This window comes from Polyodon spathula, chromosome 60, assembly GCF_017654505.1.
Source record: "Polyodon spathula isolate WHYD16114869_AA chromosome 60, ASM1765450v1, whole genome shotgun sequence".
Taxonomy (NCBI): Eukaryota; Metazoa; Chordata; class Actinopteri; order Acipenseriformes; family Polyodontidae; genus Polyodon; species Polyodon spathula.
Genome location: NC_054593.1, coordinates 637,947 through 664,532, shown reverse-complemented (window position 1 = coordinate 664,532; position 26,586 = coordinate 637,947). Strand labels below are relative to the sequence as shown.

The 26,586-nt window shown below is 42.3% G+C and overlaps 1 protein-coding gene across 2 annotated transcripts in view; it reads left to right on the top strand.

Annotated features, from left to right (window-relative positions):
* Positions 1-2,750: 2,750 nt before the first annotated feature.
* LOC121307892 overlaps positions 2,751-26,586 on the top strand; it is a 34,637-nt gene continuing 10,801 nt past the window's right edge. Inside the window, exons 1-8 of one of the 2 annotated variants that reach the window (XM_041240213.1) lie at positions 2,751-2,865; positions 11,573-11,629; positions 12,800-12,834; positions 13,283-13,337; positions 15,249-15,719; positions 18,435-18,905; positions 21,612-22,082; positions 24,802-25,272. In XM_041240213.1, the coding sequence (XP_041096147.1) occupies positions 11,627-11,629; positions 12,800-12,834; positions 13,283-13,337; positions 15,249-15,719; positions 18,435-18,905; positions 21,612-22,082; positions 24,802-25,272 (1,977 nt within the window). In that variant the 5' untranslated portion in view covers positions 2,751-2,865; positions 11,573-11,626. Of the gene's footprint in view, positions 2,866-11,572; positions 11,630-12,799; positions 12,835-13,282; positions 13,338-15,245; positions 15,720-18,434; positions 18,906-21,611; positions 22,083-24,801; positions 25,273-26,586 lie in introns of both variants that reach the window. The other variant, XM_041240212.1, reaches the window with a different exon arrangement.

Genomic DNA, 26,586 nt, shown 5'->3' with positions numbered 1-26,586 from the left:
ACCCTAAATAGTGTACCACTTCTTGGCAGCTATAAAACTACTACCTACATTGTACCAATTTTTGACGTTACACCGGTCACATTTTTGTTCGCGTACCACTTTTTGACAATGTACCACTGCATACTGTGTGTGTATATATATATGTGTGTGTGTGTGTGTGTGTGTATCATGGTATTTTGTGCCATAACAGAAATACAATGTCTTTATGTGTAATATCAGTATATATATATATCAATTACCACAAACTGGAGTTTGAAGCAAAACGTTCGTTGAACATATTGTGAACATTTTCAATTGTTGAGTTGAGAAGAACTGTTATACCGTGGATTAGACGAGGATGCTGACGCAAATAGATATATATATATATATATATATATATATATATATATATATATATATATATATATATATATATATATATATAAACTGTAGTTAATCCTGCCCTTTGATTTGCCTTGTTAAATATCTTTAGTAATTGTGCCTGTCTTTCACTCTGTGAGGGAAATGTATGTATTCTAATATAAATCTATATTTTTCTTGTATGTGCTGAGTTAATCCTGCATTCTTTTTCTCATCTCCCCTCGCCCAACTTAAAATGCAAGCTTCAAAAGAAACAAGAAAGCAGTCTGCTATCTGCTAGCCAGGGCCAGGAAGAAATGAACAAGACTGAACTTATTAGATAAGAATAGCAGGCCAAGTGGCTCAAGAAAGTGTGTCTGTTTTTCTAAATGGTCAGACTCTGATAAAATGGCTGTCTCTAGCCCAGGTGTTAAAATGTCTATTTAAATTTATGAGTAACTCTAAGTGGGTTAGAGAATGTCTTTGCATTAGCTTTGCCAGTCAGCAAACCTTTAAAATGTTTACATGAGTATGCATAGTTTTCCTTAAACTTTCTAAATACAAGATTGACATTTTGTTCATAAATTTCTTAAACTCAATACCAAACCCTATTCACATTGTGATGATTGCTGTCTGTCAAACTGTATTTTGATAACTGCCAGTATGATATTAAGGATTGAAAATATTTGTTTTGTGCCTTACAATGTCATTTGGCACACACATGGTTAAATCTGTAAAGAATAAGTTTAAAATGAACAAATAGTACTTTAAAACCAAATATAATTTGTGTTACTCAGGCTCTGAGTAGCCATATATAATAAGGTATGGAGTTATTCGGCTTTTTGTGAGCAACAGGAATATAAAGGTTTTATAGAGACAGGAAGGAGCACAGTGGAGTTGAAGAGGGTTAACTGCAATTGACTTTCTACATGGGATTTTAAAAGAAAAACTTCACACATTGTTCTTGGAAATCTAACAATTTGCAATGAAACTCCAGGACTCTTAAATCAAGTTTTTAATGGACTCTTTTTACAACTGGACGTGCAAAACTTTGAAACATTCCTGCTCTTCAAACCTTTCTTCAAGCTCCACAAGGGTAATTATATAATTCTAAACCTATCAAGAGTTGCCTATAGCTGTTAGATTTAGAATATCTATTATGTGTTGTCTTTGCTTATCCATGTGTACTATATAATAAAACCAGTTAAAAATCATTATTTCTTAAATTGTCTGTGTTTTTTGTTTGAAACAAGGTGCACTTTTACAGAGAGTAAACATTCATGATTTAATCAATTAAAATTAAGCCAGAGCTGAAATTTACTATTGGAGTAATGTATTGCTGTAGTTTATAGCATATTTGGTGAACTATAGTGACCAAGTTCTTTAATAGCAATTTGTGAGGAAACCAAGTTGTGATACCTTAGATGTAAAAACTTAAATATACATGACAACTCCACTGCACCTAGCATTCTTATTTAAAGTATTGCTCTTATTATCTGCTCTTACTTGGGTTTTCCAGATCCCTGCAGCTCCATATCTCGATTCCCAGGCAGTGAAGATTAACTCAACAGCAACAATCTAGACAAATCAGCAGTGCATTTAATACAATATCATTTCTGCATCTGCGCAGTTCATCAGGGGAGACAGGAATCCCAGGGGATATTGAATTACAACACCTAAATCCCCCTGCAGCAGCTTTCGTGAACACTAGATGTTCAACCCACAACTCGTTCTCTCATTTTGTATCCCTCTGCCAAGGCTCTCAGCGTCTTCTATCTCTCTCGCCCCCTCCCTGATATATTGACAACAATTAAACTACCTGCATTCTCACGAGTATATTGTACATCATATCAAGTCCACACAGGGGAAGGAGGGGAAGTAAGCTAGTCATTACAGACATGATCTTCTGTCCTCACTGATGAGCTGGTTCAAGTTATAAATAAAAAATTGAGAGCCTGAATTACTAATTGTACAACTAAAACCAAACCTAACTAAACATTTACTTTAGTTTATACAATGTGTATTTTACATTGTGCTTAAAATCTTACATGGGGTAAAAGTTTAAATTTGGAGAAATTGTTCTAACCCAGAACATTGCTTGTGCATGGCTTACTGCTCAAAAATTGTTTTTTCAGGATGGTAGAAGTAATGAACTAGGGAGCCCTTCTGGTTCATAACAAGATTTAATACAACTTGAACTCCTGAATTCACAGTCAATAAGACAGGAGTAAGTCATCAGTCTGAGATCATGTTTGGTTACTGTAAACTATTTCAAGGGGGTTACATTGGGATGTCTAGCCTATAAACAATTTGCCAAAAGGTGTTGGTTACTTGGGAATGGTTCATTTTGTGTATGTTTTCCTGTAGGGGGCTGGAGTTTTCAGTATGTGGAGACAGAAAATCCTATAAATACTTGATTTTAAATAATAGCAAATTGAATTGGACTGACGGACAGGGCCTGATTGAAAACCTCTGTTTTCTGAAGGAGACGACAACCCCAGTTCACTGACATAGCTGATTAGCATTGTGAGTATGGTTTGTGTTGTTGACATACTATTTTGCTTGTAATATGTCCTGAATTGATCTTTTGTCTGGTGTTGCACTCCAAATTTCTCAGAATTGCATATACTCATTTAACCCTAATTTTAGGTTTTTTTTTTTTTTTTAATTATGACAGGATGATAGTCCTGCCATCGTTAAGGTTGCAACTTTGATGTGTATTAAATGAAATCAAATTTTGTATTTATATATATATATATATATATATATATATATTTTTTTTTTTTTTTTTTTACATGATTGTAACTCTTAGTCTAATACTAATGTAATTACACCATGTAACACTTTTTTTTTTGTTTCCTGGGCAGTAAGTGTTATTTCCTAATTGCTTATGCCTCAAAAGTATAGAAAATGGCTATTATTCCCCACAAACTTTGCTTTTGTGACCAGGACAGTGATATCTTGAAATTTACCTATTTTCCAGAACATTCCAGATAGATTCAGTGCTGAGTAAACTTGGAGTAACTTCTAGAACTTTCCAGTAATATAAATAGTAGTATAAATACAGGGGCCTTAAGCCCACCAGTTCAGTTTAGTTCCAGCTGCCTAAGTGGATACATATCTGCATTTTTCTGAGATGACATCAAGAGGCTGCAATGGTGGCATTCCTGATTGGTCTCCAAGCAGTTTTACCAAGTTTCCCTGCTATCTTTGCCTTTGGGACAGCAGGGACACCAAGGCACACTACCACAGGTGGGACTGGCCTCAGCGGACCGAGTTCTCTGTGGGGAGGAACAACGTCAAATGGGAGCCACTGGTGGACCCCCGGAAGGTGCTGATGCAACCACTGCACATCAAATTGGGCCTTATGAAACAATTTGTCAGAGCTCTAGCTAAGGAGTCGGCAGCCTTCAAGTACCTTCAAGACTTCTTCCCTAAGCTGTCTGAGGCAAAGGTCAAAGCCGGTGTCTTCGTCGGACCAAAGATAAAGAAGATCCTGGAGTGCAATGAATTCCCCAAGAAGCTCACTAGTAAGGAGAAAGGAGAACATGGGAGCGTACTCGGAGGAGGAAGGCGAGCGCTTCCACCAGGATATGCTGGACTTTGAACGCTGCTACTAAGGACAGTATAATGAGACTATGATGAGAGACTACATTTGGGGGCTGATTCGTGAAAGTGATTTACAGTATAATCGTAAATCTTGAAAAACTACTCACTTCTAAATCTTTTGTAGTCATTTTTGTATTACTTTAGTATAAATACATGTTAATTTGAATTCATATGTTGTTTTTTTCTGAGTTTATGTGAATGAAAAGACCGTTTTCTCATTGGAAATAGTGATATTTTGAAATATCACTGTCCTGGTCACAAAAGCAAAGTTTGTGGGGAATAATAACCATTTTCTATACTTTTGAGGCATAAGCAATTAGAAAATAACACTTACTACCCAGGAAAAAAAATTGTGTTACATAGTGTTATTACTGCTGGTTTTTGATTTTTTTTTTGTCTAAAAAAAAGAAACACTGCTCAGTGCTATTTGGTGTTGAACAAAGCTAGCGTGTAGACGACTCCTCCTCTTTCTCCCCTTCAGTCACTTAAAAATATAAAACCTGAATATTTTTTTTCTCAAAACATTAAAATGACAAAAATAGAAATAAATAATAAAAATAGGTTTAGAATATCCCTGTATCCACCGTAGCGAGCTGTTAGCCATTTTGAAAGTGAACGCTCTGAGAATCCAACTCTGAAGCTGGAGGCCAGAGTGTGCTCCAAGTGCTCCAAAATTCATCTCTTCTGAGTTTTCGAACGACACCACAGAGCACTCCTGGAGTTTATGAATGGTCAGAGTGTGCTTTGACACTCTGAGATTGAGTTTATGAACATTCAAAGTGCGCTGTGACACTCTGAGATTGAGTTTATGAACAGTCAGAGTGCGCTCTGACACTCTGAGATTGAGTTTATGAACAGTCAGAGTGCGCTCTGACACTCTGAGATTGAGTTTATGAACGGTCAGAGTGCGCTCTGACACTGAGATTGGGTTTACGAACACACCTCTTGTGTGCAGGCATTCCTTTGTTTACATATTTCCGCTCCACATAGTTTAGCACAGGGTGCGTTCGTGACGCGCAGACTTTTGAGAGTCTGTGTAGTCTTTGTGTCAAATTACATGGGTCTGCACGCATACCCTGGCCAAGTAAAGTAAACTGCTTGACCGTAGCAGGAACTGACAGCAGAGGTCATGCATATTCTGGGCACAGAGTCTGCGCATCCCCTGCAGATTCTAAAAGGTGCTACGCTGGAGCAGACCTGCCACCAAAACAATGGAAGAGTGCCACTAGTGCAAGAGGGGTGTAGAGATCCACATGCAGGATTAGTGTGGGGGTGTGAATAACACAGATAAAGAGCTTGTTTAACTTACAACTGTCCTATTGTGAATGACAAATACCGCTACATGTATTATGCTTTTGCATTTAATTTTCCAACGAGACTAGTAAAACTATGGAGGATATTCAATACCAAAATTAAAAATAAATGAATACAGGAATAAATAAATTAATTAATAGATAAATAAATCGCCATGTATGTATTTATTTATTCCTGTATTTATTTATTTATTTGTTTATTTATTTATGTATTCCTTTATGTATGAATGTATTTATTTATTCCTGTATGTATTTATTTATTTATAATTTTGGCATGGAATATCTCCATATAAAACTGACGTACATAACTTTAATTACTTAAACAGATTCCTAATAAAAGATGGTCTTTGGGTTCTGAAATAAGTCTTTGCATAACATATTTACCCGTCTAGTTATGACGGAGCTGTGTGGGAACAGTGAAAAAAATATATATATAGTCTTCTGCAATCTGAAAATCAGTCAAGTCGGTCTGCATGTTTGCTCCGTCGACTGTGCTGGGAAACCTCTCAAAGCTGTCCTAGCTCTGTCTACGCAGACAGCGAAGTCAGGCTCAGACTGCCGACTGCAACGCAGACTTTTTACGAGTAACGCGAACACAGCAATAGTACTTTCCGCATTCATGTATTCCTGTTGTAGTCAGCAGAGCAACAAGCCTGTACCTTTTCTCCTGTAACATAAGCCATCCGTGCGTCAAGTACTTATTTTGTCTGTAAATAATTTGCGATTGAGTTTGTGCAGCCTGGTATAAATGTAGACGCGAAATGTTTATGTTTAAATGATTGTGAATCTAACACAGTAAGCTAATGTGTTTAAAGCTATGTTTTATTTATTACCCTGCTTTACCGCTGCACAAACTAAACAATGATATTTTTACAAAAATTTAATTTTTAGGGGTCGACCGGTTGGACGATATTTGATAGTTATTTTTTCTCATAATTATAACAGAAAAATATTTTAATTTTCTTTGTGTTTTGTTTCGCTAGGGTTTTGCCTCTTCAAGGCTACAGCGGTCATGTGATTGGCGACTGCCTCAAATCAAGTTAGGATAACGTGGGCTAGTCAGAGCAGTCTAAAAGCCCAGGCTGGATGTGTTAACCCTCCTTTTGGGTTTCGGGCCTATTTGAACCGACTCAAGTTTCCAATTTGCTTAAATGCTATTTTTCTTTTCATTTTCTGTATAATATTGTATGACTTTTGCTAAATTGGGGTCATGAACTTATACACAGAACAGGTCATGTATGCAAAGAAAATGTTTCAGGTCACTGACCTGTGGCATTTATCTATGTAGATTTGTGTGCAGGAAAAAAAATAAAAAAATAAACCTCCTTTAATTTATTATTTTATTATTATTATATTTATATTATTATTTCTGAAAATGGCTGCACCTGTCAAGGAGATATTTATAAACAAAAAAACAAACAATATATATCTACAAGGCAGATCCTAATTTTCACTGTCAGCATTGCAACAGCATCTCACTGGTGAAGACATTCCAGAATGAGGAGCACTCAGGCTGGCAGTCAAAGAAGTTTTATCACAGCTCCTGGACTAAAAGAGCATAAAAGTCTAACACCTTTACAAATAAAAACATTTAATCAGTTTAGTTTGAAATTGCAATTGGGTGATTATTCTAGCAATTAATAAACAGCAAAGTTTATAATTACAAGCGCATGCGTCCTACCTGATATAACACTGTGCATCAACTTGACAAAGAAAAAGAAAACAGCTGTTCATTCTAAGATATGGCCAGAATATTAAATAATTACTTATTACAGTAAGTGTCACATTTTTTCCCAGTAGCTTACACTGTTTATAATGCACAAGTGTGGGTTTTAAAACTACTATATGTTTAATTTTTCAGACAGTATAGGCTACAAGTTTAAACAAAACTTGCTTCCAGACACTCCACTGGGTCAGGGCGAGTTTCTTTCCATTCCTGCAGATAATACACTGACTCCTCATCATCACTAGTATCAGACATGGGGGTACTTAAGGGATCTACAGCCTTCCGACTTTGTATACTCTGGGGAGCCTGATTTGTAGTTTCTTCTAAGGGACCAGGGCCACACAACCGAAGCTCCATACGATATATATTCTTTTGTGGTCCAGAGCTATCAACTGGAATAACCATATAGACTGAATTATCAACATCCCAACACTTTATGTGGCACCGGATCCTATACATCCTGAATCTTGTTTCTCTGGTTTTTATGGTACACAAGTTGCCCTATTAGTAACCTAGTGTCACGCACCTGAGAATCATGAGCTTGTCTTCGCAGTTGTAGTGAATGATGCAGCCGTCCTTGTGCAGACTGATAGGCAGATTGTAACCTCTCCTGGTGTTCTTTCACCCAATCTACAATCGATCCTTCATCTACCCCTCCACCCCCAAGAAGGAAGTCAATAGGGAGCTGTGGGCTTCTTCCATACATCAGAAAATATGGAGGAAAGCATCTACACACTTTGAAAACATATGGGGAGCTAGAGAGGGGCTGAACGGCAGCACGTAAAACTCGTACGCGTTGCACTGATAGGCGAAGCGGAGGTATTTCCTGTGCTGTGGACGAGTGGGAACGTCAAAATACGCATCCCGTAAGTCCACCGTGGTGAACCAGTCACCCAGCAGGATAGATTGAGGTATGTGATGATGAATCAGCATGTGGAACCCTTTCTGTTTCAGAACCCGGTTGAGAAACCGGAGATCCAGGATGGGGCGAAAGCCACCGTCCCTCTTCAGTACCAGAGTTTCTCGAGTAGAACCTCTCTCTGAGAGAGGTGGGATCTACGAGACGAATGGCGCGCTTGTTCAGCAAGGCTTCCAATTCAGTCTGGAGCAACGAGGCCTGAAGTGGGTCCGTCACGTACGTAGTTATGATGCAGCGAAAAGGAGGGGGTCCCAAATGAAACTGAAGCGCGTAACCGTATTGTACGGTTGCGAGCACCCACACATCGGAGGTGCAAGCACGCCAGTAGTGCACCTGTTGTGCTGTGAATTGGGTCTGAGGCCGCCAGCCTTCAGGGGACCTGCTGGGTCGGGTGAGGCTGGGGCGGTGGTGGTTGTCTAGAGTGGAAACCCTGGAACCGCCTTCTAGGTTGTTGCTGCGTGGGCTGGCTACGGCTACGTCCACCACTCTGAGGGAGGGTCCTGCCTCTCGTCTGAGATGAGGCCTGTAGGCGATGCCTAAGGTCCCCTGGTGGGGCTGTGGGAACTGGCACCATCTTGGTGACTGTTCGCATCGGGGTAGAGTCCGAAGCGGGGAGGTGGAGCGGCTACCTGTCTCGACGCCTCGCATTCCATATCAGACCGCTGCAGGATCTCCTCCACTGCTGGTCCAAAGGTGTGGCCTGGTGATATGGGCGTGTCCAACAGCGCGTCCTTATCAGCATTAGGCACCCGAGTCCACAGGGGGGAACCTGGCCAGGCCCAGCTTCTCTGCCCCCTCCAGTGAGGCCAGAGGAGAACCCTGTCTCAATTGCGCCAGCACTATGGCTGGGTGATTCCAAGAGGAACGCACTTCCTCCATAACATTGGGGAAAGCTGGGAAGGATTGAACTCAGGGGGAACCATGTCATGCGGTCGAAAGACAGAATGGCGTGGCTCTGTCTACGCTGTCCAGGGGACCTGCAGGTATGCCGGCGCGTGCCCCATAAGCACGGGCACAGGCCCTGGCAGTAGCGGCACACTAGTAACTGAGGCAGCCTCAGAACTAGGAGCCGTATCAGCCTGGAATTCAGGCTCCACCTCAACCTCCATATCAGGAGGAAACGCGGACTCACCCCACGATAGAGAGCGCATCTTTGTCCAAACAGTCCGGTTGATCCGCTCACCCTGCTTTCCCACGGAGGTGTCAGGGGGCAGTACAGAGACTACAACTGGCACAGGGTGTGGAGTGACGCCATGATCCGACCGATCTGAGCTTTCATATCCATGATGTCCCACGCCTGCCGGGACTTCTTCACCCGTCTAGCCAGGGACGACGGGGAGCGGCTGCGGGTGGATACAGGCGCCTGTGCACAGGGGTTCTCCCCGAATGGGCTCTGTGACGTCGTTGGAAGGTGTGGCTGGGAGGGGCCTACTGCAGGGGATGAAAAACGCCCCCTTGCAACTCTCTCCAGGCGATTAGCAAGCACGCTGGGCTGAAAAGCCGCACAGATGTCGCAGGAGCCTTTCAGGGTTGAAGCGGCATGATCTGTGCCTATCCTCCTGCGGGATATTGGTCACACAGGCCTCACATGCATTGAAGCCAGCCCTGTCTGTCATAGCGCGTGGTAGATAAACCACCGTGTGCACTGTACACTGTGTGCACTGCGTGGGCACCAAGTGTCATGTAACATCGGGTCTAGGGATCAGTGAGTACTGCATGCACCACTTGTACCGTGACGCACCGGCGCACTAGCCTTTAAAAAGCATTAAAAAAACACCAAGGCACGGTCCCTACCCTGACCGCGTGGTCACAGCCTGAGCAGCGCGTAACGTACAACGGGGGACAGGGCCGAAGCTGTGGCAGGCGATTGACTTACACACACAGTAATGCAAAACAGTTTTTAAATACAAAAAACAGTAAAAATATTACAGGACAGGTGGGGGAGAGCACACTGTCTGTAGATTGAGCGACCTACACCAGAGGTGAGGGTCCACGCAGGCCATGTACATCTCAACCCAACAACGAGGGAAGCCTCGGTGAGGAGTATATGGCTGGCCCGGATGAAGCCGTCGCGGTGTGGGTAGTCCTCTGCGCGAGCACGGGGTCGAGTAGCTACAATCAAAAGAAGGCCCAACCTGCAGCCCGCAGGCAGCTGGTGGGCTAGCTCGACAATGAGGACAAGGCAAGCCCAGCTCCGTGGAGTAACAGCGCTGTCTGAAGCAGGAAAGGGTGAAAAACACACACAATTCTTTACAATAATACTTACTGTACTAAGACAGAAAGACAGTAAGAAACAGCCTGACACGCGGAGCGAGCAGGTGCTGATAGCCAGAAATAGAATAAAAAGGCTACAGATTTTTAAACCACTGATTCTAGGAAAAATACAAAGGCCAGCTTTCAGCACCAAGTGCAGGGGGACTAGCAGTAGCTTACTCAGCACTTTTTAGAAGCAAAAGAGGGTTCAATGCAACACAGAGAGGTCATACCGTACCAATCGTGAGAACCAAAGAGAGCGAATCTCCCCTGCGTGATGGTTAAGTATTCTCGGGAGATGGGAATGAGGGGGTCATTGAGGGGAGAGGGCCTATCAGCAGCTTTGATAGAGAGAGTCAGTGACACCTACCAATAGGGAGGAGTGTATCCCATAACAATGTTTTGGTGGCCATCTTCGAATTGAAAGGGAACTGCGTAACACAGGGCCGCCTCCCCTCATCCTACCTAGAGCCCCTGAAGATGTAGCTGGTGCCTGCTGCTGACTCCTTGGTCGCTGTCATTATGAGAAAGTGAGAGCTGGACTAGCTTCTTTTGGAGTGCCCATATACTAAAATAAAGGGTGTGTAACGCATGCAGCATTTCACCTGCTGTGATGACTGGTAAATTAATCATTTAGCTCACCTTATTCATGCATATTAGTATATTAGTGAATAGAGCTGACAGGCCTTCCTTTTTGAGTGCAGTGTGGATTTCTCTTGCCATGCAGTATTTCAGGTAATTTACCATCGTTTGAGGTCCTTTGAATGTAGAGCCCAGTGAGTGGTTTGTGACAACTGTTGTGCTGACCATACATGCTTTAAAGAGATTCAGACAAATATCTCTTTAAACACATGAACACCATATTAATGGACCTTGTACCGACAATGCAAAATAGATTTTCACCAGAGTAATAAATAGGGGATTTTTTTTTTTATTCCTCCAACATAAATGGACAAAATGTAAGCCACATTATTCAGAAGCAGGATTTGGAAAACAGGGGCGGCGCAGTGCTCACAGCTCCAGGGTTCGATTCTGGCCTCAGGGGTCTGTCTGTGTGGAGTTTGCATGTTCTCCCCATGTTCGCGTGTGTTTCCTCCAGGTACTCTGGTTTCCTCCCACAGTCCATGCTGGCTAGGTGGATTGGTCTCTATAAATTTCACATTCATGGAAAGTTTTAACCTTACAGGCGGTATATGGAGAAATATTACCACCACAACACACTTTGCTTTTTCTCTTTCTCCTGCTTTCCTCTTCTTCATCGTCATCATCATCATCACTGTCCAAAAAAACAATGTTTAAACATTAAAACAATAACTAAATACAAATAAATATTAAAAAATAATTTAAAAAAAATATTGAATAAACTAATAACAGTGTAAGAGTTGAAATTCAAATTTCACTTGTGTTATATAGGTGTTTATAACTGTGGTTCCAGTGCAGCCTGTGATTATATGATACCCCAGCAAGATGGTAAGCAGAGCTCTTGTTTTATTTTTACTTTCCTTATTAGTTTTAAAGAAATTTAAGTAAAAAAAAAAAGTCTAAGTACTTTTCAAAATTGCTGAGCAGGGGGAATCTCCCCTTGTAAAGGCATTACAGTGTGGTGTGCAGGGGGGAGTCGTACAGTCAGGGGGAGCACAGGGACGGAGGGAGGGGAGTCTCCCCTTGTAAAGGCATTACAGTGTGGTGTGCAGGGGGAGTCGTACAGTCAGGGGGAGCACAGGGACGGAGGGAGGGGAGTCTCCCCTTGTAAAGGCATTACAGTGTGGTGTGCAGGGGGAGTCGTACAGTCAGGGGAGCACAGGGACGGAGGGAGGGGAGTCTCCCCTTGTAAAGGCATTACAGTGTGGTGTGCAGGGGGGAGTCGTACAGTCAGGGGGAGCACAGGGACGGAGGGAGGGGAGTCTCCCCTTGTAAAGGCATTACAGTGTGGTGTGCAGGGGGAGTCGTACAGTCAGGGGGAGCACAGGGATGGAGGGAGGGGAGTCTCCCCTTGTAAAGGCATTACAGTGTGGTGTGCAGGGGGAGTCGTACAGTCAGGGGGAGCACAGGGATGGAGGGAGGGGAGTCTCCCCTTGTAAAGGCATTACAGTGTGGTGTGCAGGGGGGAGTCGTACAGTCAGGGGGAGCACAGGGATGGAGGGAGGGGAGTCTCCCCTTGTAAAGGCATTACAGTGTGGTGTGCAGGGGGAGTCGTACAGTCAGGGGGAGCACAGGGATGGAGGGAGGGGAGTCTCCCCTTGTAAAGGCATTACAGTGTGGTGTGCAGGGGGAGTCGTACAGTCAGGGGGAGCACAGGGATGGAGGGAGGGGAGTCTCCCCTTGTAAAGGCATTACAGTGTGGTGTGCAGGGGGAGTCGTACAGTCAGGGGGAGCACAGGGACGGAGGGAGGGGAGTCTCCCCTTGTAAAGGCATTACAGTGTGGTGTGCAGGGGGAGTCGTACAGTCAGGGGGAGCACAGGGATGGAGGGAGGGGAGTCTCCCCTTGTAAAGGCATTACAGTGTGGTGTGCAGGGGGAGTCGTACAGTCGGGGAGCACAGGGAGGGGGTTTGTAAAATCATGTTTGTAAAAACAATTTAAAGAGTTTCTGTTGTGCAGATACAATCTAATCCCAACTGTTTTGTATTGTTGTTGCTAGGATACAATCAGGTGGACTTGGAAAGGAATAAATATGTAAGTTACCATAACAACATGTGTCTGTAAACATTCTGCCATTGTTGCCATACTGAAGTCAGATTCTGTATAGATTGATAATTAGACTGTATATATATATATATATATATATATATATATATCCATTATATGTATGTCTATGTGGGAATCACACACACACACACACACACACACACACACACACACATACAGACATATAAATAGGACGGACAGGCAGACAGGAAAACACAGACAGATAGTTAAACATACAGACAGAAAGAAAGACAGACTTGATAGATAGATAAACATGCAGACATACAGATAGACAGACAGACAGGTAAATATGAAATCACAGACAGCAGAAAGACATCAGACAGACATATAGATGGTTAGACATACAGAAAGACATACAGACAGACAGAGCCCCCACTATTGTGATATTTGAACCTGTGTTGTGTGTGTTCTTCAGCCTGCAGGTGCTGTGGTACGCCCTGTCTCAACTCTTCACCAACACAGAGATTCAGGTGAGACTGTAGGATATTGTATTAGTTAAAAGAAAGGCTAATTTCAGAGGAAGGCTGTAATATTTGTTATTTCATGAGTCTGCTGGACAGGAACATGTCTGTGCTGTAAAGCTCAGGTGGGGCTTGTTTTGCTATGAAACGTTTTAATAATTTTAGGTATACCAGGTATCCGCTGGTTCATGCAGGCACACTCATAGGTGCTCAAAAATAATAATGAAAACCAAAAACCAAAAAATAATAATGAAAACCAAAAACCAAAAAATAATAATGAAAACCAAAAACCAAAGGTCCTATCCGTTGTTTCCTATTGCGGATCCACAGCGAGGCCACCAGACCTATAGCGCCATTGGACAACACAGATTTGGCGGCTCCACTGCAGAACCACAGACGCCCTATCGGCCACAGGGGGCGCTAATGTGTCCAGTGAAAGTATTGTGTCTGGTATGAAAAAAAAAGAAAATTAAAAAAAGATTTATATTAGTACGTACAGCGTTTGTGAAAAATGGGAAGTTATATAGCATATTTTTCAATCGAGTTTAAAGTTAAAACAATTATATTTCGTTTGAAATACAACAAAAAATAGCAACTACGTTTGTACTGTATGTATTGTATTTTGGGAATAATTCAAAGCTGGGCAATCTAGTGCATAAGGCTATGTGATGGACCGGGTTGTTGCTACCCGGGCTGCAGGTAGGCAAGCAGGTGAAAGCTATAATAGATGCAGGGAGACACAAAGATGCGGTGAACATGCCACACTGGCACGCAGTATTTACTAATACAATAAACAAACACTTGCGTACGTTACCAGCAATTGTATGGAGACAACCAGCAAAACAAAACACTCCAAAAACTATAAAGCAAATGTGCATGACTGTCGATGGAGGTCAGACCTGAACTTAAATGTTTCTTATACGCTCCTCCGAGACACACCCACCAGCTTAATTAACTACCTTCTTATACGCTCCTCCGAGACACACCCACCAGCTTAATTAACTACCTTCTTATACGCTCCTCCGAGACACACCCACCAGCTTGATCAACAACCTTCTTATACGCTCCTCCGAGACACACCCACCAGCTTGATTAACTACCTTCTTATACGCTCCTCCGAGACACACCCACCAGCTTGATTAACTACCTTCTTATACGCTCCTCCGAGACACACCCACCAGCTTGATTAACTACCTTCTTATACGCTCCTCCGAGACACACCCACCAGCTTAATTAACTACCTTCTTATACGCTCCTCCGAGACACACCCACCAGCTTGATTAACTACCTTCTTATACGCTCCTCCGAGACACACCCACCAGCTTGATTAACTACCTTCTTATACGCTCCTCTGAGACACACCCACCAGCTTGATCAACAACCTTCTTATACGCTCCTCCGAGACACACCCACCAGCTTGATCAACAACCTTCTTATACGCTCCTCCGAGACACACCCACCAGCTTAATTAAGAGCTAGCAGCAATCTTGGAGGGAGCACATACACCATACAAATACCAATTAAATCAGTAAATCTATTTACAACAATTGCAAATGCACAAATGTATACAAATCCCCATGTGCAGAGCACTCACCCCATCACAGGCTAAGTAAACATTTCAAAGCTTTCTTCTGTTTTTGGACAGACATTGCTGACATGTTTAATAAACATTTTTTCGGTTTACATTACAAGGTTTGTGAGTGTGTACATTTTGCATTCTAAGTCATATTCAATCACACCCCATTTTTCCACGGATTTTACAAAACTGTGGTGGATCCTTGTCCTGCAATGCTGGAGGATAAACGAGGTTCAACTGTACTACCGGGGTCTTCCTAAGTAAGACCAGCTTAGCTGAGGAGAAAGAGGCATCAGAGAGGGAGTGTTCTTACTGAACTAACTTGATTTCTTTGGTCTTAGCAGCTTCCAACAAAGAGCTTGGGTCCACTTAACAGCTACATCAACACAGACAGGCTTGCTGCGTTCCAAGCTGACAATGGCATGTACTGGTGCAGTGTGCCTCATTTATCAGGCATGAACAACATTGAGGCTGCAAGTCCCATTATTGAAGAGTGGTGTGTGTTCAAAGTGCTTAGTGCTTCTGAAGGGAAGATCCTGCTGCAGGACAAGCACGGCATGTACCTCAGCAGAATTAACTGGGGAGGTGTTGGTGGGATTGACTCCATTATGGCAAGCAAAGCTAAGCCTGACATGTTCTGTGAATTTGAAGTCTTCATCGACAGTGGGAAAATTATCTTGAGAGCTGACAATGGGAAGTTCCTGTGCAAAGTCGTCCATGGTTCAAATAAGAGGAACATAGAGGCTGACAAAACTGCTCCAGATGAATTCTGCAGTTTTGCCGTCAGTAGTGGAGAACAAAAACCACCAACAAAAGTAAGATTATTTTCACTCTTTTAACCCATATTATGATGTGATTTGTAAGCGCACAGGGGCCCACATTTGTGTTATCCACAAGATCTGAATACACTTCTTCGGTGTGTAAACAGTCAGAATAGTGCTTTCTTATTGCAAGAAGCTGTGTTTTTGCTGCCAATTAGCAAAGCCACATAGGTCTGGACCAAATCAAAACTTTGACCCACCAACTAATTACAAGCTGAGTATTAATGGTGGGTTCTCTGTGGGGTAGAAGGAATAACCTTCTGATCAACAAAAAAGATGCCATCGATACCTGGTTTGTAATTTGCGATTAGCGGGAGGGTCAAAGTTTTGATTTGGTCCAGGCCATAGTCCCCCTGCTGCATTTTAATGTAGGGCTATATACTCTGTAGATAGAAAGATATGTGTGCATGTGACAGGATGACAGAGGGCTGAGGCTCAGAGACAATGTAAAGTCAAAAAAATAAAGTTCTTTATTAAATAAAATAATCAAATAAACAGGCACAAGGGCCAACAGAAAGAGGTTCAAACACAAATAAGTAAACTTACAAAAGTAAATGGTCAGGTTCCAAGTCTTTTAAAACAAGACACTCCTTTCTTCCAAACAAAAAAAAAAAAACTCTCCAACACAAAGCAAACTCCCAAACAGAAAACACACACTGCCAGCGAGGGCCTCTGCCCTGTGGCTGGAGCCCAATTAATCAATAATTACTAATTATTCAATTAGAGCTCCAGCCACATTATTACATGTTTTCCTGGCAGGGAGGAATTTAACCCCCTCCCTGCCAGTTCCAAACACATTCATATAGACGGGGCGGTTTCCCGTCACAGAGCATTTACCTGCATACACACAAATGCAAATAAGCACACAGTTTTAAGTCCATTAAGTGAAAAAAAGAAGTGACATGTTTAACAAAATACATGTAAATGTTACTGTGATGAGTCAAAGGGGTTTCGGTCTGCAATTCAGCCTCCCAACAGTAGAAGGCATCAAACCAACTAGGGACTTCCCTTACCAAGGTCTTGTGACCATGACAAAAGTTATCTTTTTGAGGGGCGGCACCTTGGTGAGGGGCGGAAGTACGAGTATGTAAATTCCAGCCACTGGAGTCAAGTGAAATTAAGGATACCTGTCAGTTTGGGATTGGTGATCCACTGACTACCGGGGCGGGGTTTGCATACTAAAGGGAACGTGCTACTGTGTTCGGGGTTGGTCCTAAGGAATAGAGGCGGGGGAAAAAAGGCTGGAGGGAAGTACGTGGGAGTTTGGACTGTGTCACGAACGGAGGCCTTACTAACTTGGCTCTTTTCTGTTTTTATTCCTTTTTGTTTTATTTTTGGATTTAAGCAGAGCGCGAAGAGGACTAAGAGGCTTCCGTTCCTTTATTTTTGATTACTCCAGCACTCCCTCCCTCACATCCTTCTTTATTATTTTTCTTTTTTTTTTCCGTGTAATATTAAATAAAATTTTAATTTTTACACGTAAATCACTGTCTGGAAAATCCATTTTTACTCACACGCCTCACAGTTACAGAAAGAGTCTTGCCATGTAAAGTGAAGGAAACAAAGAGACAATCCAAGCTAGAAGACACCATTAAAACCTTGGCCCTTAAAAAGAAAATAGACAAAAATAGAAAAATGGTGGAGGGAATAATTGAGGTGAAATTGGCCCACCACTGTTCACCCCAATGCTTTTGTTCATTACTTTCTCCAGTGCCTACATATTTATATTATTGTTTTTTATTTATTTAGTAGCACATTTATCACAGCTGACCTACAGGTGGTAAAGAGTGTTTTTGCCTCCCTCTTCACCCCACTCTCTTTGTCTTGCTTTATCTAAGCAACCGAATGGCTCCTCCCTTCCCCCATTCACTCCCTCTTCCATCCCCATATACATCCACACCCCCTACCACTCTCTGTTATATCCTGTGTCAATGTGCCCCGCCCTGTGTTTATTTGTGTGTTATATGTTGCGTGTTTGTGTTAATGTTGGTGTATTGTAGTTGGTGCATGGGATATAATGTGGGTTACGAGCACAAGTGTTTAAAATATATACTTGTATTTAGGCACGAGGATTGCACAAATCACTTCACATGCAAAGTGAAAGGGCACTGAGGTGTGAGCACAGGAGTGCGCAGATTAGTTCACGTGCTGGGATTCAAGTGAATAATTCATTGGTAATTGAATCCCAGCACAATTGTATATATAGATGCACGAAGCACTCACTCGGGGTTGTGTGTTCGAGAGTGGAGAACGGGTGAGAGAGAGGAGAAATTGTAGAAAATAACAATTGTTACTGTGTGCTGGAAGTACCAGCATGGTACTTGTTTAGTGTTCGTCCACTGTCCGTTTTGTTTGTCTATTTACTTTGGCTAACGCTCCGTTTTGTTTGTTCAGTCTGTGTTTTGTGTTACAAATGTTTTATTTTTGGTCTGTTTTATAATAAACCGCGTAGCAGCACATTCAATTCAACTCACTCACCACTCTGTATTTGTTTTCCTGGTTCTGACGTCACCACTAAAGCCAGCCTGTCACACTTCCCCATAAAACTCCATCCCTCTCTCCATCCACCTCTCTCTTACACACAATGGAAAAGCAACCGGGGTCTTCCTGAGTCAGACCAGATTAGCTGAGCATGTAAGTGAGAAAGAGGCATCAGAGAGGGAGTGTTCTTACTGGACTAACTTGATTTCTTTGGTCTTCTCTTACCAGCTTCCAACAAAGAGCTTGAGTCCACTTAACAGCTACATTAACACAGACAGGCTTGCTGCGTTCCAAGCTGACAATGGCATGTACTGGTGCAGTGTGCCTCATTTATCAGGCATGAACAACATTGAGGCTGCAAGTCCCATTATTGAAGAGTGGTGTGTGTTCAAAGTGCTTAGTGCTTCTGAAGGGAAGATCCTGCTGCAGGACAAGCACGGCATGTACCTCAGCAGAATTAACTGGGGAGGTGTTGGTGGGATTGACTCCATTATGGCAAGCAAAGCTAAGCCTGACATGTTCTGTGAATTTGAAGTCTTCATCGACAGTGGGAAAATTATCTTGAGAGCTGACAATGGGAAGTTCCTGTGCAAAGTCGTCCATGGTTCAAATAAGAGGAACATAGAGGCTGACAAAACTGCTCCAGATGAATTCTGCAGTTTTGCCGTCAGTAGTGGAGAACAAAAACCACCAACAAAAGTAAGATTATTTTCACTCTTTTAACCCATATTATGATGTGATTTGTAAGCGCACAGGGGCCCACATTTGTGTTATCCACAAGATCTGAATACACTTCTTCGGTGTGTAAACAGTCAGAATAGTGCTTTCTTATTGCAAGAAGCTGTGTTTTTGCTGCCAATTAGCAAAGCCACATAGGTCTGGACCAAATCAAAACTTTGACCCACCAACTAATTACAAGCTGAGTATTAATGGTGGGTTCTCTGTGGGGTAGAAGGAATAACCTTCTGATCAACAAAAAAGATGCCATCGATACCTTGTTTGTAATTTGCGATTAGCGGGAGGGTCAAAGTTTTGATTTGGTCCAGGCCATAGTCCCCCTGCTGCATTTTAATGTAGGGCTATATACTCTGTAGATAGAAAGATATGTGTGCATGTGACAGGATGACAGAGGGCTGAGGCTCAGAGACAATGTATAGTCAAAAAATAAAGTTCTTTATTAAATAAAATAATCAAATAAACAGGCACAAGGGCCAACAGAAAGAGGTTCAAACACAATAAGTAAACTTACAAAAGTAAATGGTCAGGTTCCAAGTCTTTAAACAAGACACTCCTTTTTTCCAAACAAAAAAAAACTCTCCAACACAAAGCAAACTCCCAAACAGAAAACACACACTGCCAGCGAGGGCCTCTGCCCTGTGGCTGGAGCCCAATTAATCAATAATTACTAATTATTCAATTAGAGCTCCAGCCACATTATTACATGTTTTCCTGGCAGGGAGGAATTTAACCCCCTCCCTGCCAGTTCCAAACACATTCATATAGACGGGGCGGTTTCCCGTCACAGAGCATTTACCTGCATACACACAAATGCAAATAAGCACACAGTTTTAAGTCCATTAAGTGAAAAAAAGAAGTGACATGTTTAACAAAATACATGTAAATGTTACTGTGATGAGTCAAAGGGGTTTCGGTCTGCAATTCAGCCTCCCAACAGTAGAAGGCATCAAACCAACTAGGGACTTCCCTTACCAAGGTCTTGTGACCATGACAAAAGTTATCTTTTTGAGGGGCGGCACCTTGGTGAGAGGCGGAAGTACGAGTATGTAAATTCCAGCCACTGGAGTCAAGTGAAATTAAGGATACCTGTCAGTTTGGGATTGGTGAACCACTGACTACCGGGGCGGGGTTTGCATACTAAAGGAAACGTGCTACTGTGTTCGTGGTTGGTCCTAAGGAATAGAGGCGGGGGAAAAAAGGCTGGAGGGAAGTACGTGGGAGTTTGGACTGTGTCACGAACGGAGGCCTTACTAACTTGGCTCTTTTCTGTTTTTATTCCGTTTTGTTTTATTTTTGGATTTAAGCAGAGCGCGAAGAGGACTAAGAGGCTTCCGTTCCTTTATTTTTGATTACTCCAGCACTCCCTCCCTCACATCCTTCTTTATTATTTTTCTTTTTTTTTCCGTGTAATATTAAATAAAATTTTAATTTTTACACGTAAATCACTGTCTGGAAAATCCATTTTTACTCACACGCCTCACAGTTACAGAAAGAGTCTTGCCATGTAAAGTGAAGGAAACAAAGAGACAATCCAAGCTAGAAGACACCATTAAAACCTTGGCCCTTAAAAAGAAAATAGACAAAAATAGAAAAATGGTGGAGGGAATAATTGAGGTGAAATTGGCCCACCACTGTTCACCCCAATGCTTTTGTTCATTACTTTCTCCAGTGCCTACATATTTATATTATTGTTTTTTATTTATTTAGTAGCACATTTATCACAGCTGACCTACAGGTGGTAAAGAGTGTTTTTGCCTCCCTCTTCACCCCACTCTCTTTGTCTTGCTTTATCTAAGCAACCGAATGGCTCCTCCCTTCCCCCATTCACTCCCTCTTCCATCCCCATATACATCCACACCCCCTACCACTCTCTGTTATATCCTGTGTCAATGTGCCCCGCCCTGTGTTTATTTGTGTGTTATATGTTGCGTGTTTGTGTTAATGTTGGTGTATTGTAGTTGGTGCATGGGATATAATGTGCGTTACGAGCACAAGTGTTTAAAATATATACTTGTGTTTAGGCACAAGGATTGCACAAATCACTTCACATGCAAAGTGAAAGGGCACTGAGGTGTGAGCACAGGAGTGCGCAGATTAGTTCACGTGCTGGGATTCAAGTGAATAATTCATTGGTAATTGAATCCCAGCACAATTGTATATATAGATGCACGAAGCACTCACTCGGGGTTGTGTGTTCGAGAGTGGAGAACGGGTGAGAGAGAGGAGAAATTGTAGAAAATAACAATTGTTATTGTGTGCTGGAAGTACCAGCATGGTACTTGTTTAGTGTTCGTCCACTGTCCATTTTGTTTGTCTATTTACTTTGGCTAACGCTCCGTTTTGTTTGTTCAGTCTGTGTTTTGTGTTACAAATGTTTTATTTTTGGTCTGTTTTATAATAAACCGCGTAGCAGCACATTCAATTCAACTCACTCACCACTCTGTATTTGTTTTCCTGGTTCTGACGTCACCACTAAAGCCAGCCTGTCACACTTCCCCATAAAACTCCATCCCTCTCTCCATCCACCTCTCTCTTACACACAATGGAAAAGCAACCGGGGTCTTCCTGAGTCAGACCAGATTAGCTGAGCATGTAAGTGAGAAAGAGGCATCAGAGAGGGAGTGTTCTTACTGGACTAACTTGATTTCTTTGGTCTTCTCTTACCAGCTTCCAACAAAGAGCTTGAGTCCACTTAACAGCTACATTAACACAGACAGGCTTGCTGCGTTCCAAGCTGACAATGGCATGTACTGGTGCAGTGTGCCTCATTTATCAGGCATGAACAACATTGAGGCTGCAAGTCCCATTATTGAAGAGTGGTGTGTGTTCAAAGTGCTTAGTGCTTCTGAAGGGAAGATCCTGCTGCAGGACAAGCAAGGCATGTACCTCAGCAGAATTAACTGGGGAGGTGTTGGTGGGATTGACTCCATTATGGCAAGCAAAGCTAAGCCTGACATGTTCTGTGAATTTGAAGTCTTCATCGACAGTGGGAAAATTATCTTGAGAGCTGACAATGGGAAGTTCCTGTGCAAAGTCGTCCATGGTTCAAATAAGAGGAACATAGAGGCTGACAAAACTGCTCCAGATGAATTCTGCAGTTTTGCCGTCAGTAGTGGAGAACAAAAACCACCAACAAAAGTAAGATTATTTTCACTCTTTTAACCCATATTATGATGTGATTTGTAAGCGCACAGGGGCCCACATTTGTGTTATCCACAAGATCTGAATACACTTCTTCGGTGTGTAAACAGTCAGAATAGTGCTTTCTTATTGCAAGAAGCTGTGTTTTTGCTGCCAATTAGCAAAGCCACATAGGTCTGGACCAAATCAAAACTTTGACCCACCAACTAATTACAAGCTGAGTATTAATGGTGGGTTCTCTGTGGGGTAGAAGGAATAACCTTCTGATCAACAAAAAAGATGCCATCGATACCTTGTTTGTAATTTGCGATTAGCGGGAGGGTCAAAGTTTTGATTTGGTCCAGGCCATAGTCCCCCTGCTGCATTTTAATGTAGGGCTATATACTCTGTAGATAGAAAGATATGTGTGCATGTGACAGGATGACAGAGGGCTGAGGATCAGAGACAATGTAAAGGCAAAAAAAAAAGTTCTTTATTAAATAAAATAATCAAATAAACAGGCACAAGGGCCAACAGAAAGAGGTTCAAACACAAATAAGTAAACTTACAAAAGTAAATGGTCAGGTTCCAAGTCTTTAAAACAAGACACTCCTTTTTTCTAAACAAAAAAAAACTCTCCAACACAAAGCAAACTCCCAAACAGAAAACACACACTGCCAGCGAGGGCCTCTGCCCTGTGGCTGGAGCCCAATTAATCAATAATTACTAATTATTCAATTAGAGCTCCAGCCACATTATTACATGTTTTCCTGGCAGGGAGGAATTTAACCCCCTCCCTGCCAGTTCCAAACACATTCATATAGACGGGGCGGTTTCCCGTCACAGAGCATTTACCTGCATACACACAAATGCAAATAAGCACACAGTTTTAAGTCCATTAAGTGAAAAAAAGAAGTGACATGTTTAACAAAATACATGTAAATGTTACTGTGATGAGTCAAAGGGGTTTCGGTCTGCAATTCAGCCTCCCAACAGTAGAAGGCATCAAACCAACTCGGGACTTCCCTTACCAAGGTCTCGTGACCATGGCAAAAGTCATCTTTTTGAGGGGCGGCACCTTGGTGAGGGGCGGAAGTACGAGTATGTAAATTCCAGCCACTGGAGTCAAGTGAAATTAAGGATACCTGTCAGTTTGGGATTGGTGATCCACTGACTACCGGGGCGGGGTTTGCATACTAAAGGGAACGTGCTACTGTGTTCGGGGTTGGTCCTAAGGAATAGAGGCGGGGGAAAAAAAGGCTGGAGGGAAGTACGTGGGAGTTTGGACTGTGTCACGAACGGAGGCCTTACTAACTTGGCTCTTTTCTGTTTTTATTCCTTTTTGTTTTATTTTTGGATTTAAGCAGAGCGCGAAGAGGATTAAGAGGCTTCCGTTCCTTTATTTTTTTTTTACTCCAGCACTCCCTCCCTCACATCCTTCTTTATTATTTTTCTTTTTTTTTTTCCGTGTAATATTAAATAAAATTTTAATTTTTACACGTAAATCACTGTCTGGAAAATCCATTTTTACTCACACGCCTCACAGTTACAGAAAGAGTCTTGCCATGTAAAGTGAAGGAAACAAAGAGACAATCCAAGCTAGAAGACACCATTAAAACCTTGGCCCTTAAAAAGAAAATAGACAAAAATAGAAAAATGGTGGAGGGAATAATTGAGGTGAAATTGGCCCACCACTGTTCACCCCAATGCTTTTGTTCATTACTTTCTCCAGTGCCTACATATTTATATTATTGTTTTTTATTTATTTAGTAGCACATTTATCACAGCTGACCTACAGGTGGTAAAGAGTGTTTTTGCCTCCCTCTTCACCCCACTCTCTTTGTCTTGCTTTATCTAAGCAACCGAATGGCTCCTCCCTTCCCCCATTCACTCCCTCTTCCATCCCCATATACATCCACACCCCCTACCACTCTCTGTTATATCCTGTGTCAATGTGCCCCGCCCTGTGTTTATTTGTGTGTTATATGTCGCGTGCTTGTGTTAATTTTGGTATATAGTCATTGGTACACGGGATATAATGTGCGTTACGAGCACAAGTGTTTAAAATATATTTTTGTATTTAGGCACAAGGATTGCACAAATCACTTCACATGCAAAGTGAAAGGGCACTGAGGTGTGAGCACAGGAGTGCGCAGATTAGTTCACGTGCTGGGATTCAAGTGAATAATTCATTGGTAATTGAATCCCAGCACAACAGTTGTATATATAGATGCACGAAGCACTCACTCGGGGTTGTGTGTTCGAGAGTGGAGAACGGGTGAGAGAGAGGAGAGTAATTGTAATTAAAATAACAATTGTTATTGTGTGCTGGAAGTACCAGCATGGTACTTGTTTAGTGTTCGTCCACTGTCCGTTTTGTTTGTCTATTTACTTTGGCTAACGCTCCGTTTTGTTTGTTCAGTCTGTGTTTTGTGTTACAAATGTTTTATTTTTGGTCTGTTTTATAATAAACCGCGTAGCAGCACATTCAATTCAACTCACTCACCACTCTGTATTTGTTTTCCTGGTTCTGACGTCACCACTAAAGACAGCCTGTCACACTTCCCCATAAAACTCCATCCCTCTCTCCATCCACCTCTCTCTTACACACAATGGAAAAGCAACCGGGGTCTTCCTGAGTCAGACCAGATTAGCTGAGCATGTAAGTGAGAAAGAGGCATCAGAGAGGGAGTGTTCTTACTGGACTAACTTGATTTCTTTGGTCTTCTCTTACCAGCTTCCAACAAAGAGCTTGAGTCCACTTAACAGCTACATTAACACAGACAGGCTTGCTGCGTTCCAAGCTGACAATGGCATGTACTGGTGCAGTGTGCCTCATTTATCAGGCATGAACAACATTGAGGCTGCAAGTCCCATTATTGAAGAGTGGTGTGTGTTCAAAGTGCTTAGTGCTTCTGAAGGGAAGATCCTGCTGCAGGACAAGCACGGCATGTACCTCAGCAGAATTAACTGGGGAGGTGTTGGTGGGATTGACTCCATTATGGCAAGCAAAGCTAAGCCTGACATGTTCTGTGAATTTGAAGTCTTCATCGACAGTGGGAAAATTATCTTGAGAGCTGACAATGGGAAGTTCCTGTGCAAAGTCGTCCATGGTTCAAATAAGAGGAACATAGAGGCTGACAAAACTGCTCCAGATGAATTCTGCAGTTTTGCCGTCAGTAGTGGAGAACAAAAACCACCAACAAAAGTAAGATTATTTTCACTCTTTTAACCCATATTATGATGTGATTTGTAAGCGCACAGGGGCCCACATTTGTGTTATCCACAAGATCTGAATACACTTCTTCGGTGTGTAAACAGTCAGAATAGTGCTTTCTTATTGCAAGAAGCTGTGTTTTTGCTGCCAATTAGCAAAGCCACATAGGTCTGGACCAAATCAAAACTTTGACCCACCAACTAATTACAAGCTGAGTATTAATGGTGGGTTCTCTGTGGGGTAGAAGGAATAACCTTCTGACAAACAAAAAAGATGCCATCAGTACCAGGTTTGTAATTTGCGATTAGCGGGTGGGTCAAAGTTTTGATTTGGTCCAGGCCATAGTCCCCCTGCTGCATTTTAATGTAGGGCTATATACTCTGTAGATAGAAAGATATGTGTGCATGTGACAGGATGACAGAGGGCTGAGGCTCAGAGACAATGTAAAGTCAAAAAATAAAGTTCTTTATTAAATAAAATAATCAAATAAACAGGCACAAGGGCCAACAGAAAGAGGTTCAAACACAATAAGTAAACTTACAAAAGTAAATGGTCAGGTTCCAAGTCTTTAAAACAAGACACTCCTTTCTTCCAAACAAAAAAAACTCTCCAACACAAAGCAAACTCCCAAACAGAAAACACACACTGCCAGCGAGGGCCTCTGCCCTGTGGCTGGAGCCCAATTAATCAATAATTACTAATTATTCAATTAGAGCTCCAGCCACATTATTACATGTTTTCCTGGCAGGGAGGAATTTAACCCCCTCCCTGCCAGTTCCAAACACATTCATATAGACGGGGCGGTTTCCCGTCACAGAGCATTTACCTGCATACACACAAATGCAAATAAGCACACAGTTTTAAGTCCATTAAGTGAAAAAAAGAAGTGACATGTTTAACAAAATACATGTAAATGTTACTGTGATGAGTCAAAGGGGTTTCGGTCTGCAATTCAGCCTCCCAACAGTAGAAGGCATCAAACCAACTAGGGACTTCCCTTACCAAGGTCTTGTGACCATGACAAAAGTTATCTTTTTGAGGGGCGGCACCTTGGTGAGAGGCGGAAGTACGAGTATGTAAATTCCAGCCTCTGGAGTCAAGTGAAATTAAGGATACCTGTCAGTTTGAGATTGGTGAACCACTGACTACCGGGGCGGGGTTTGCATACTAAAGGAAACGTGCTACTGTGTTCGTGGTTGGTCCTAAGGAATAGAGGCGGGGGAAAAAAGGCTGGAGGGAAGTACGTGGGAGTTTGGACTGTGTCACGAACGGAGGCCTTACTAACTTGGCTCTTTTCTGTTTTTA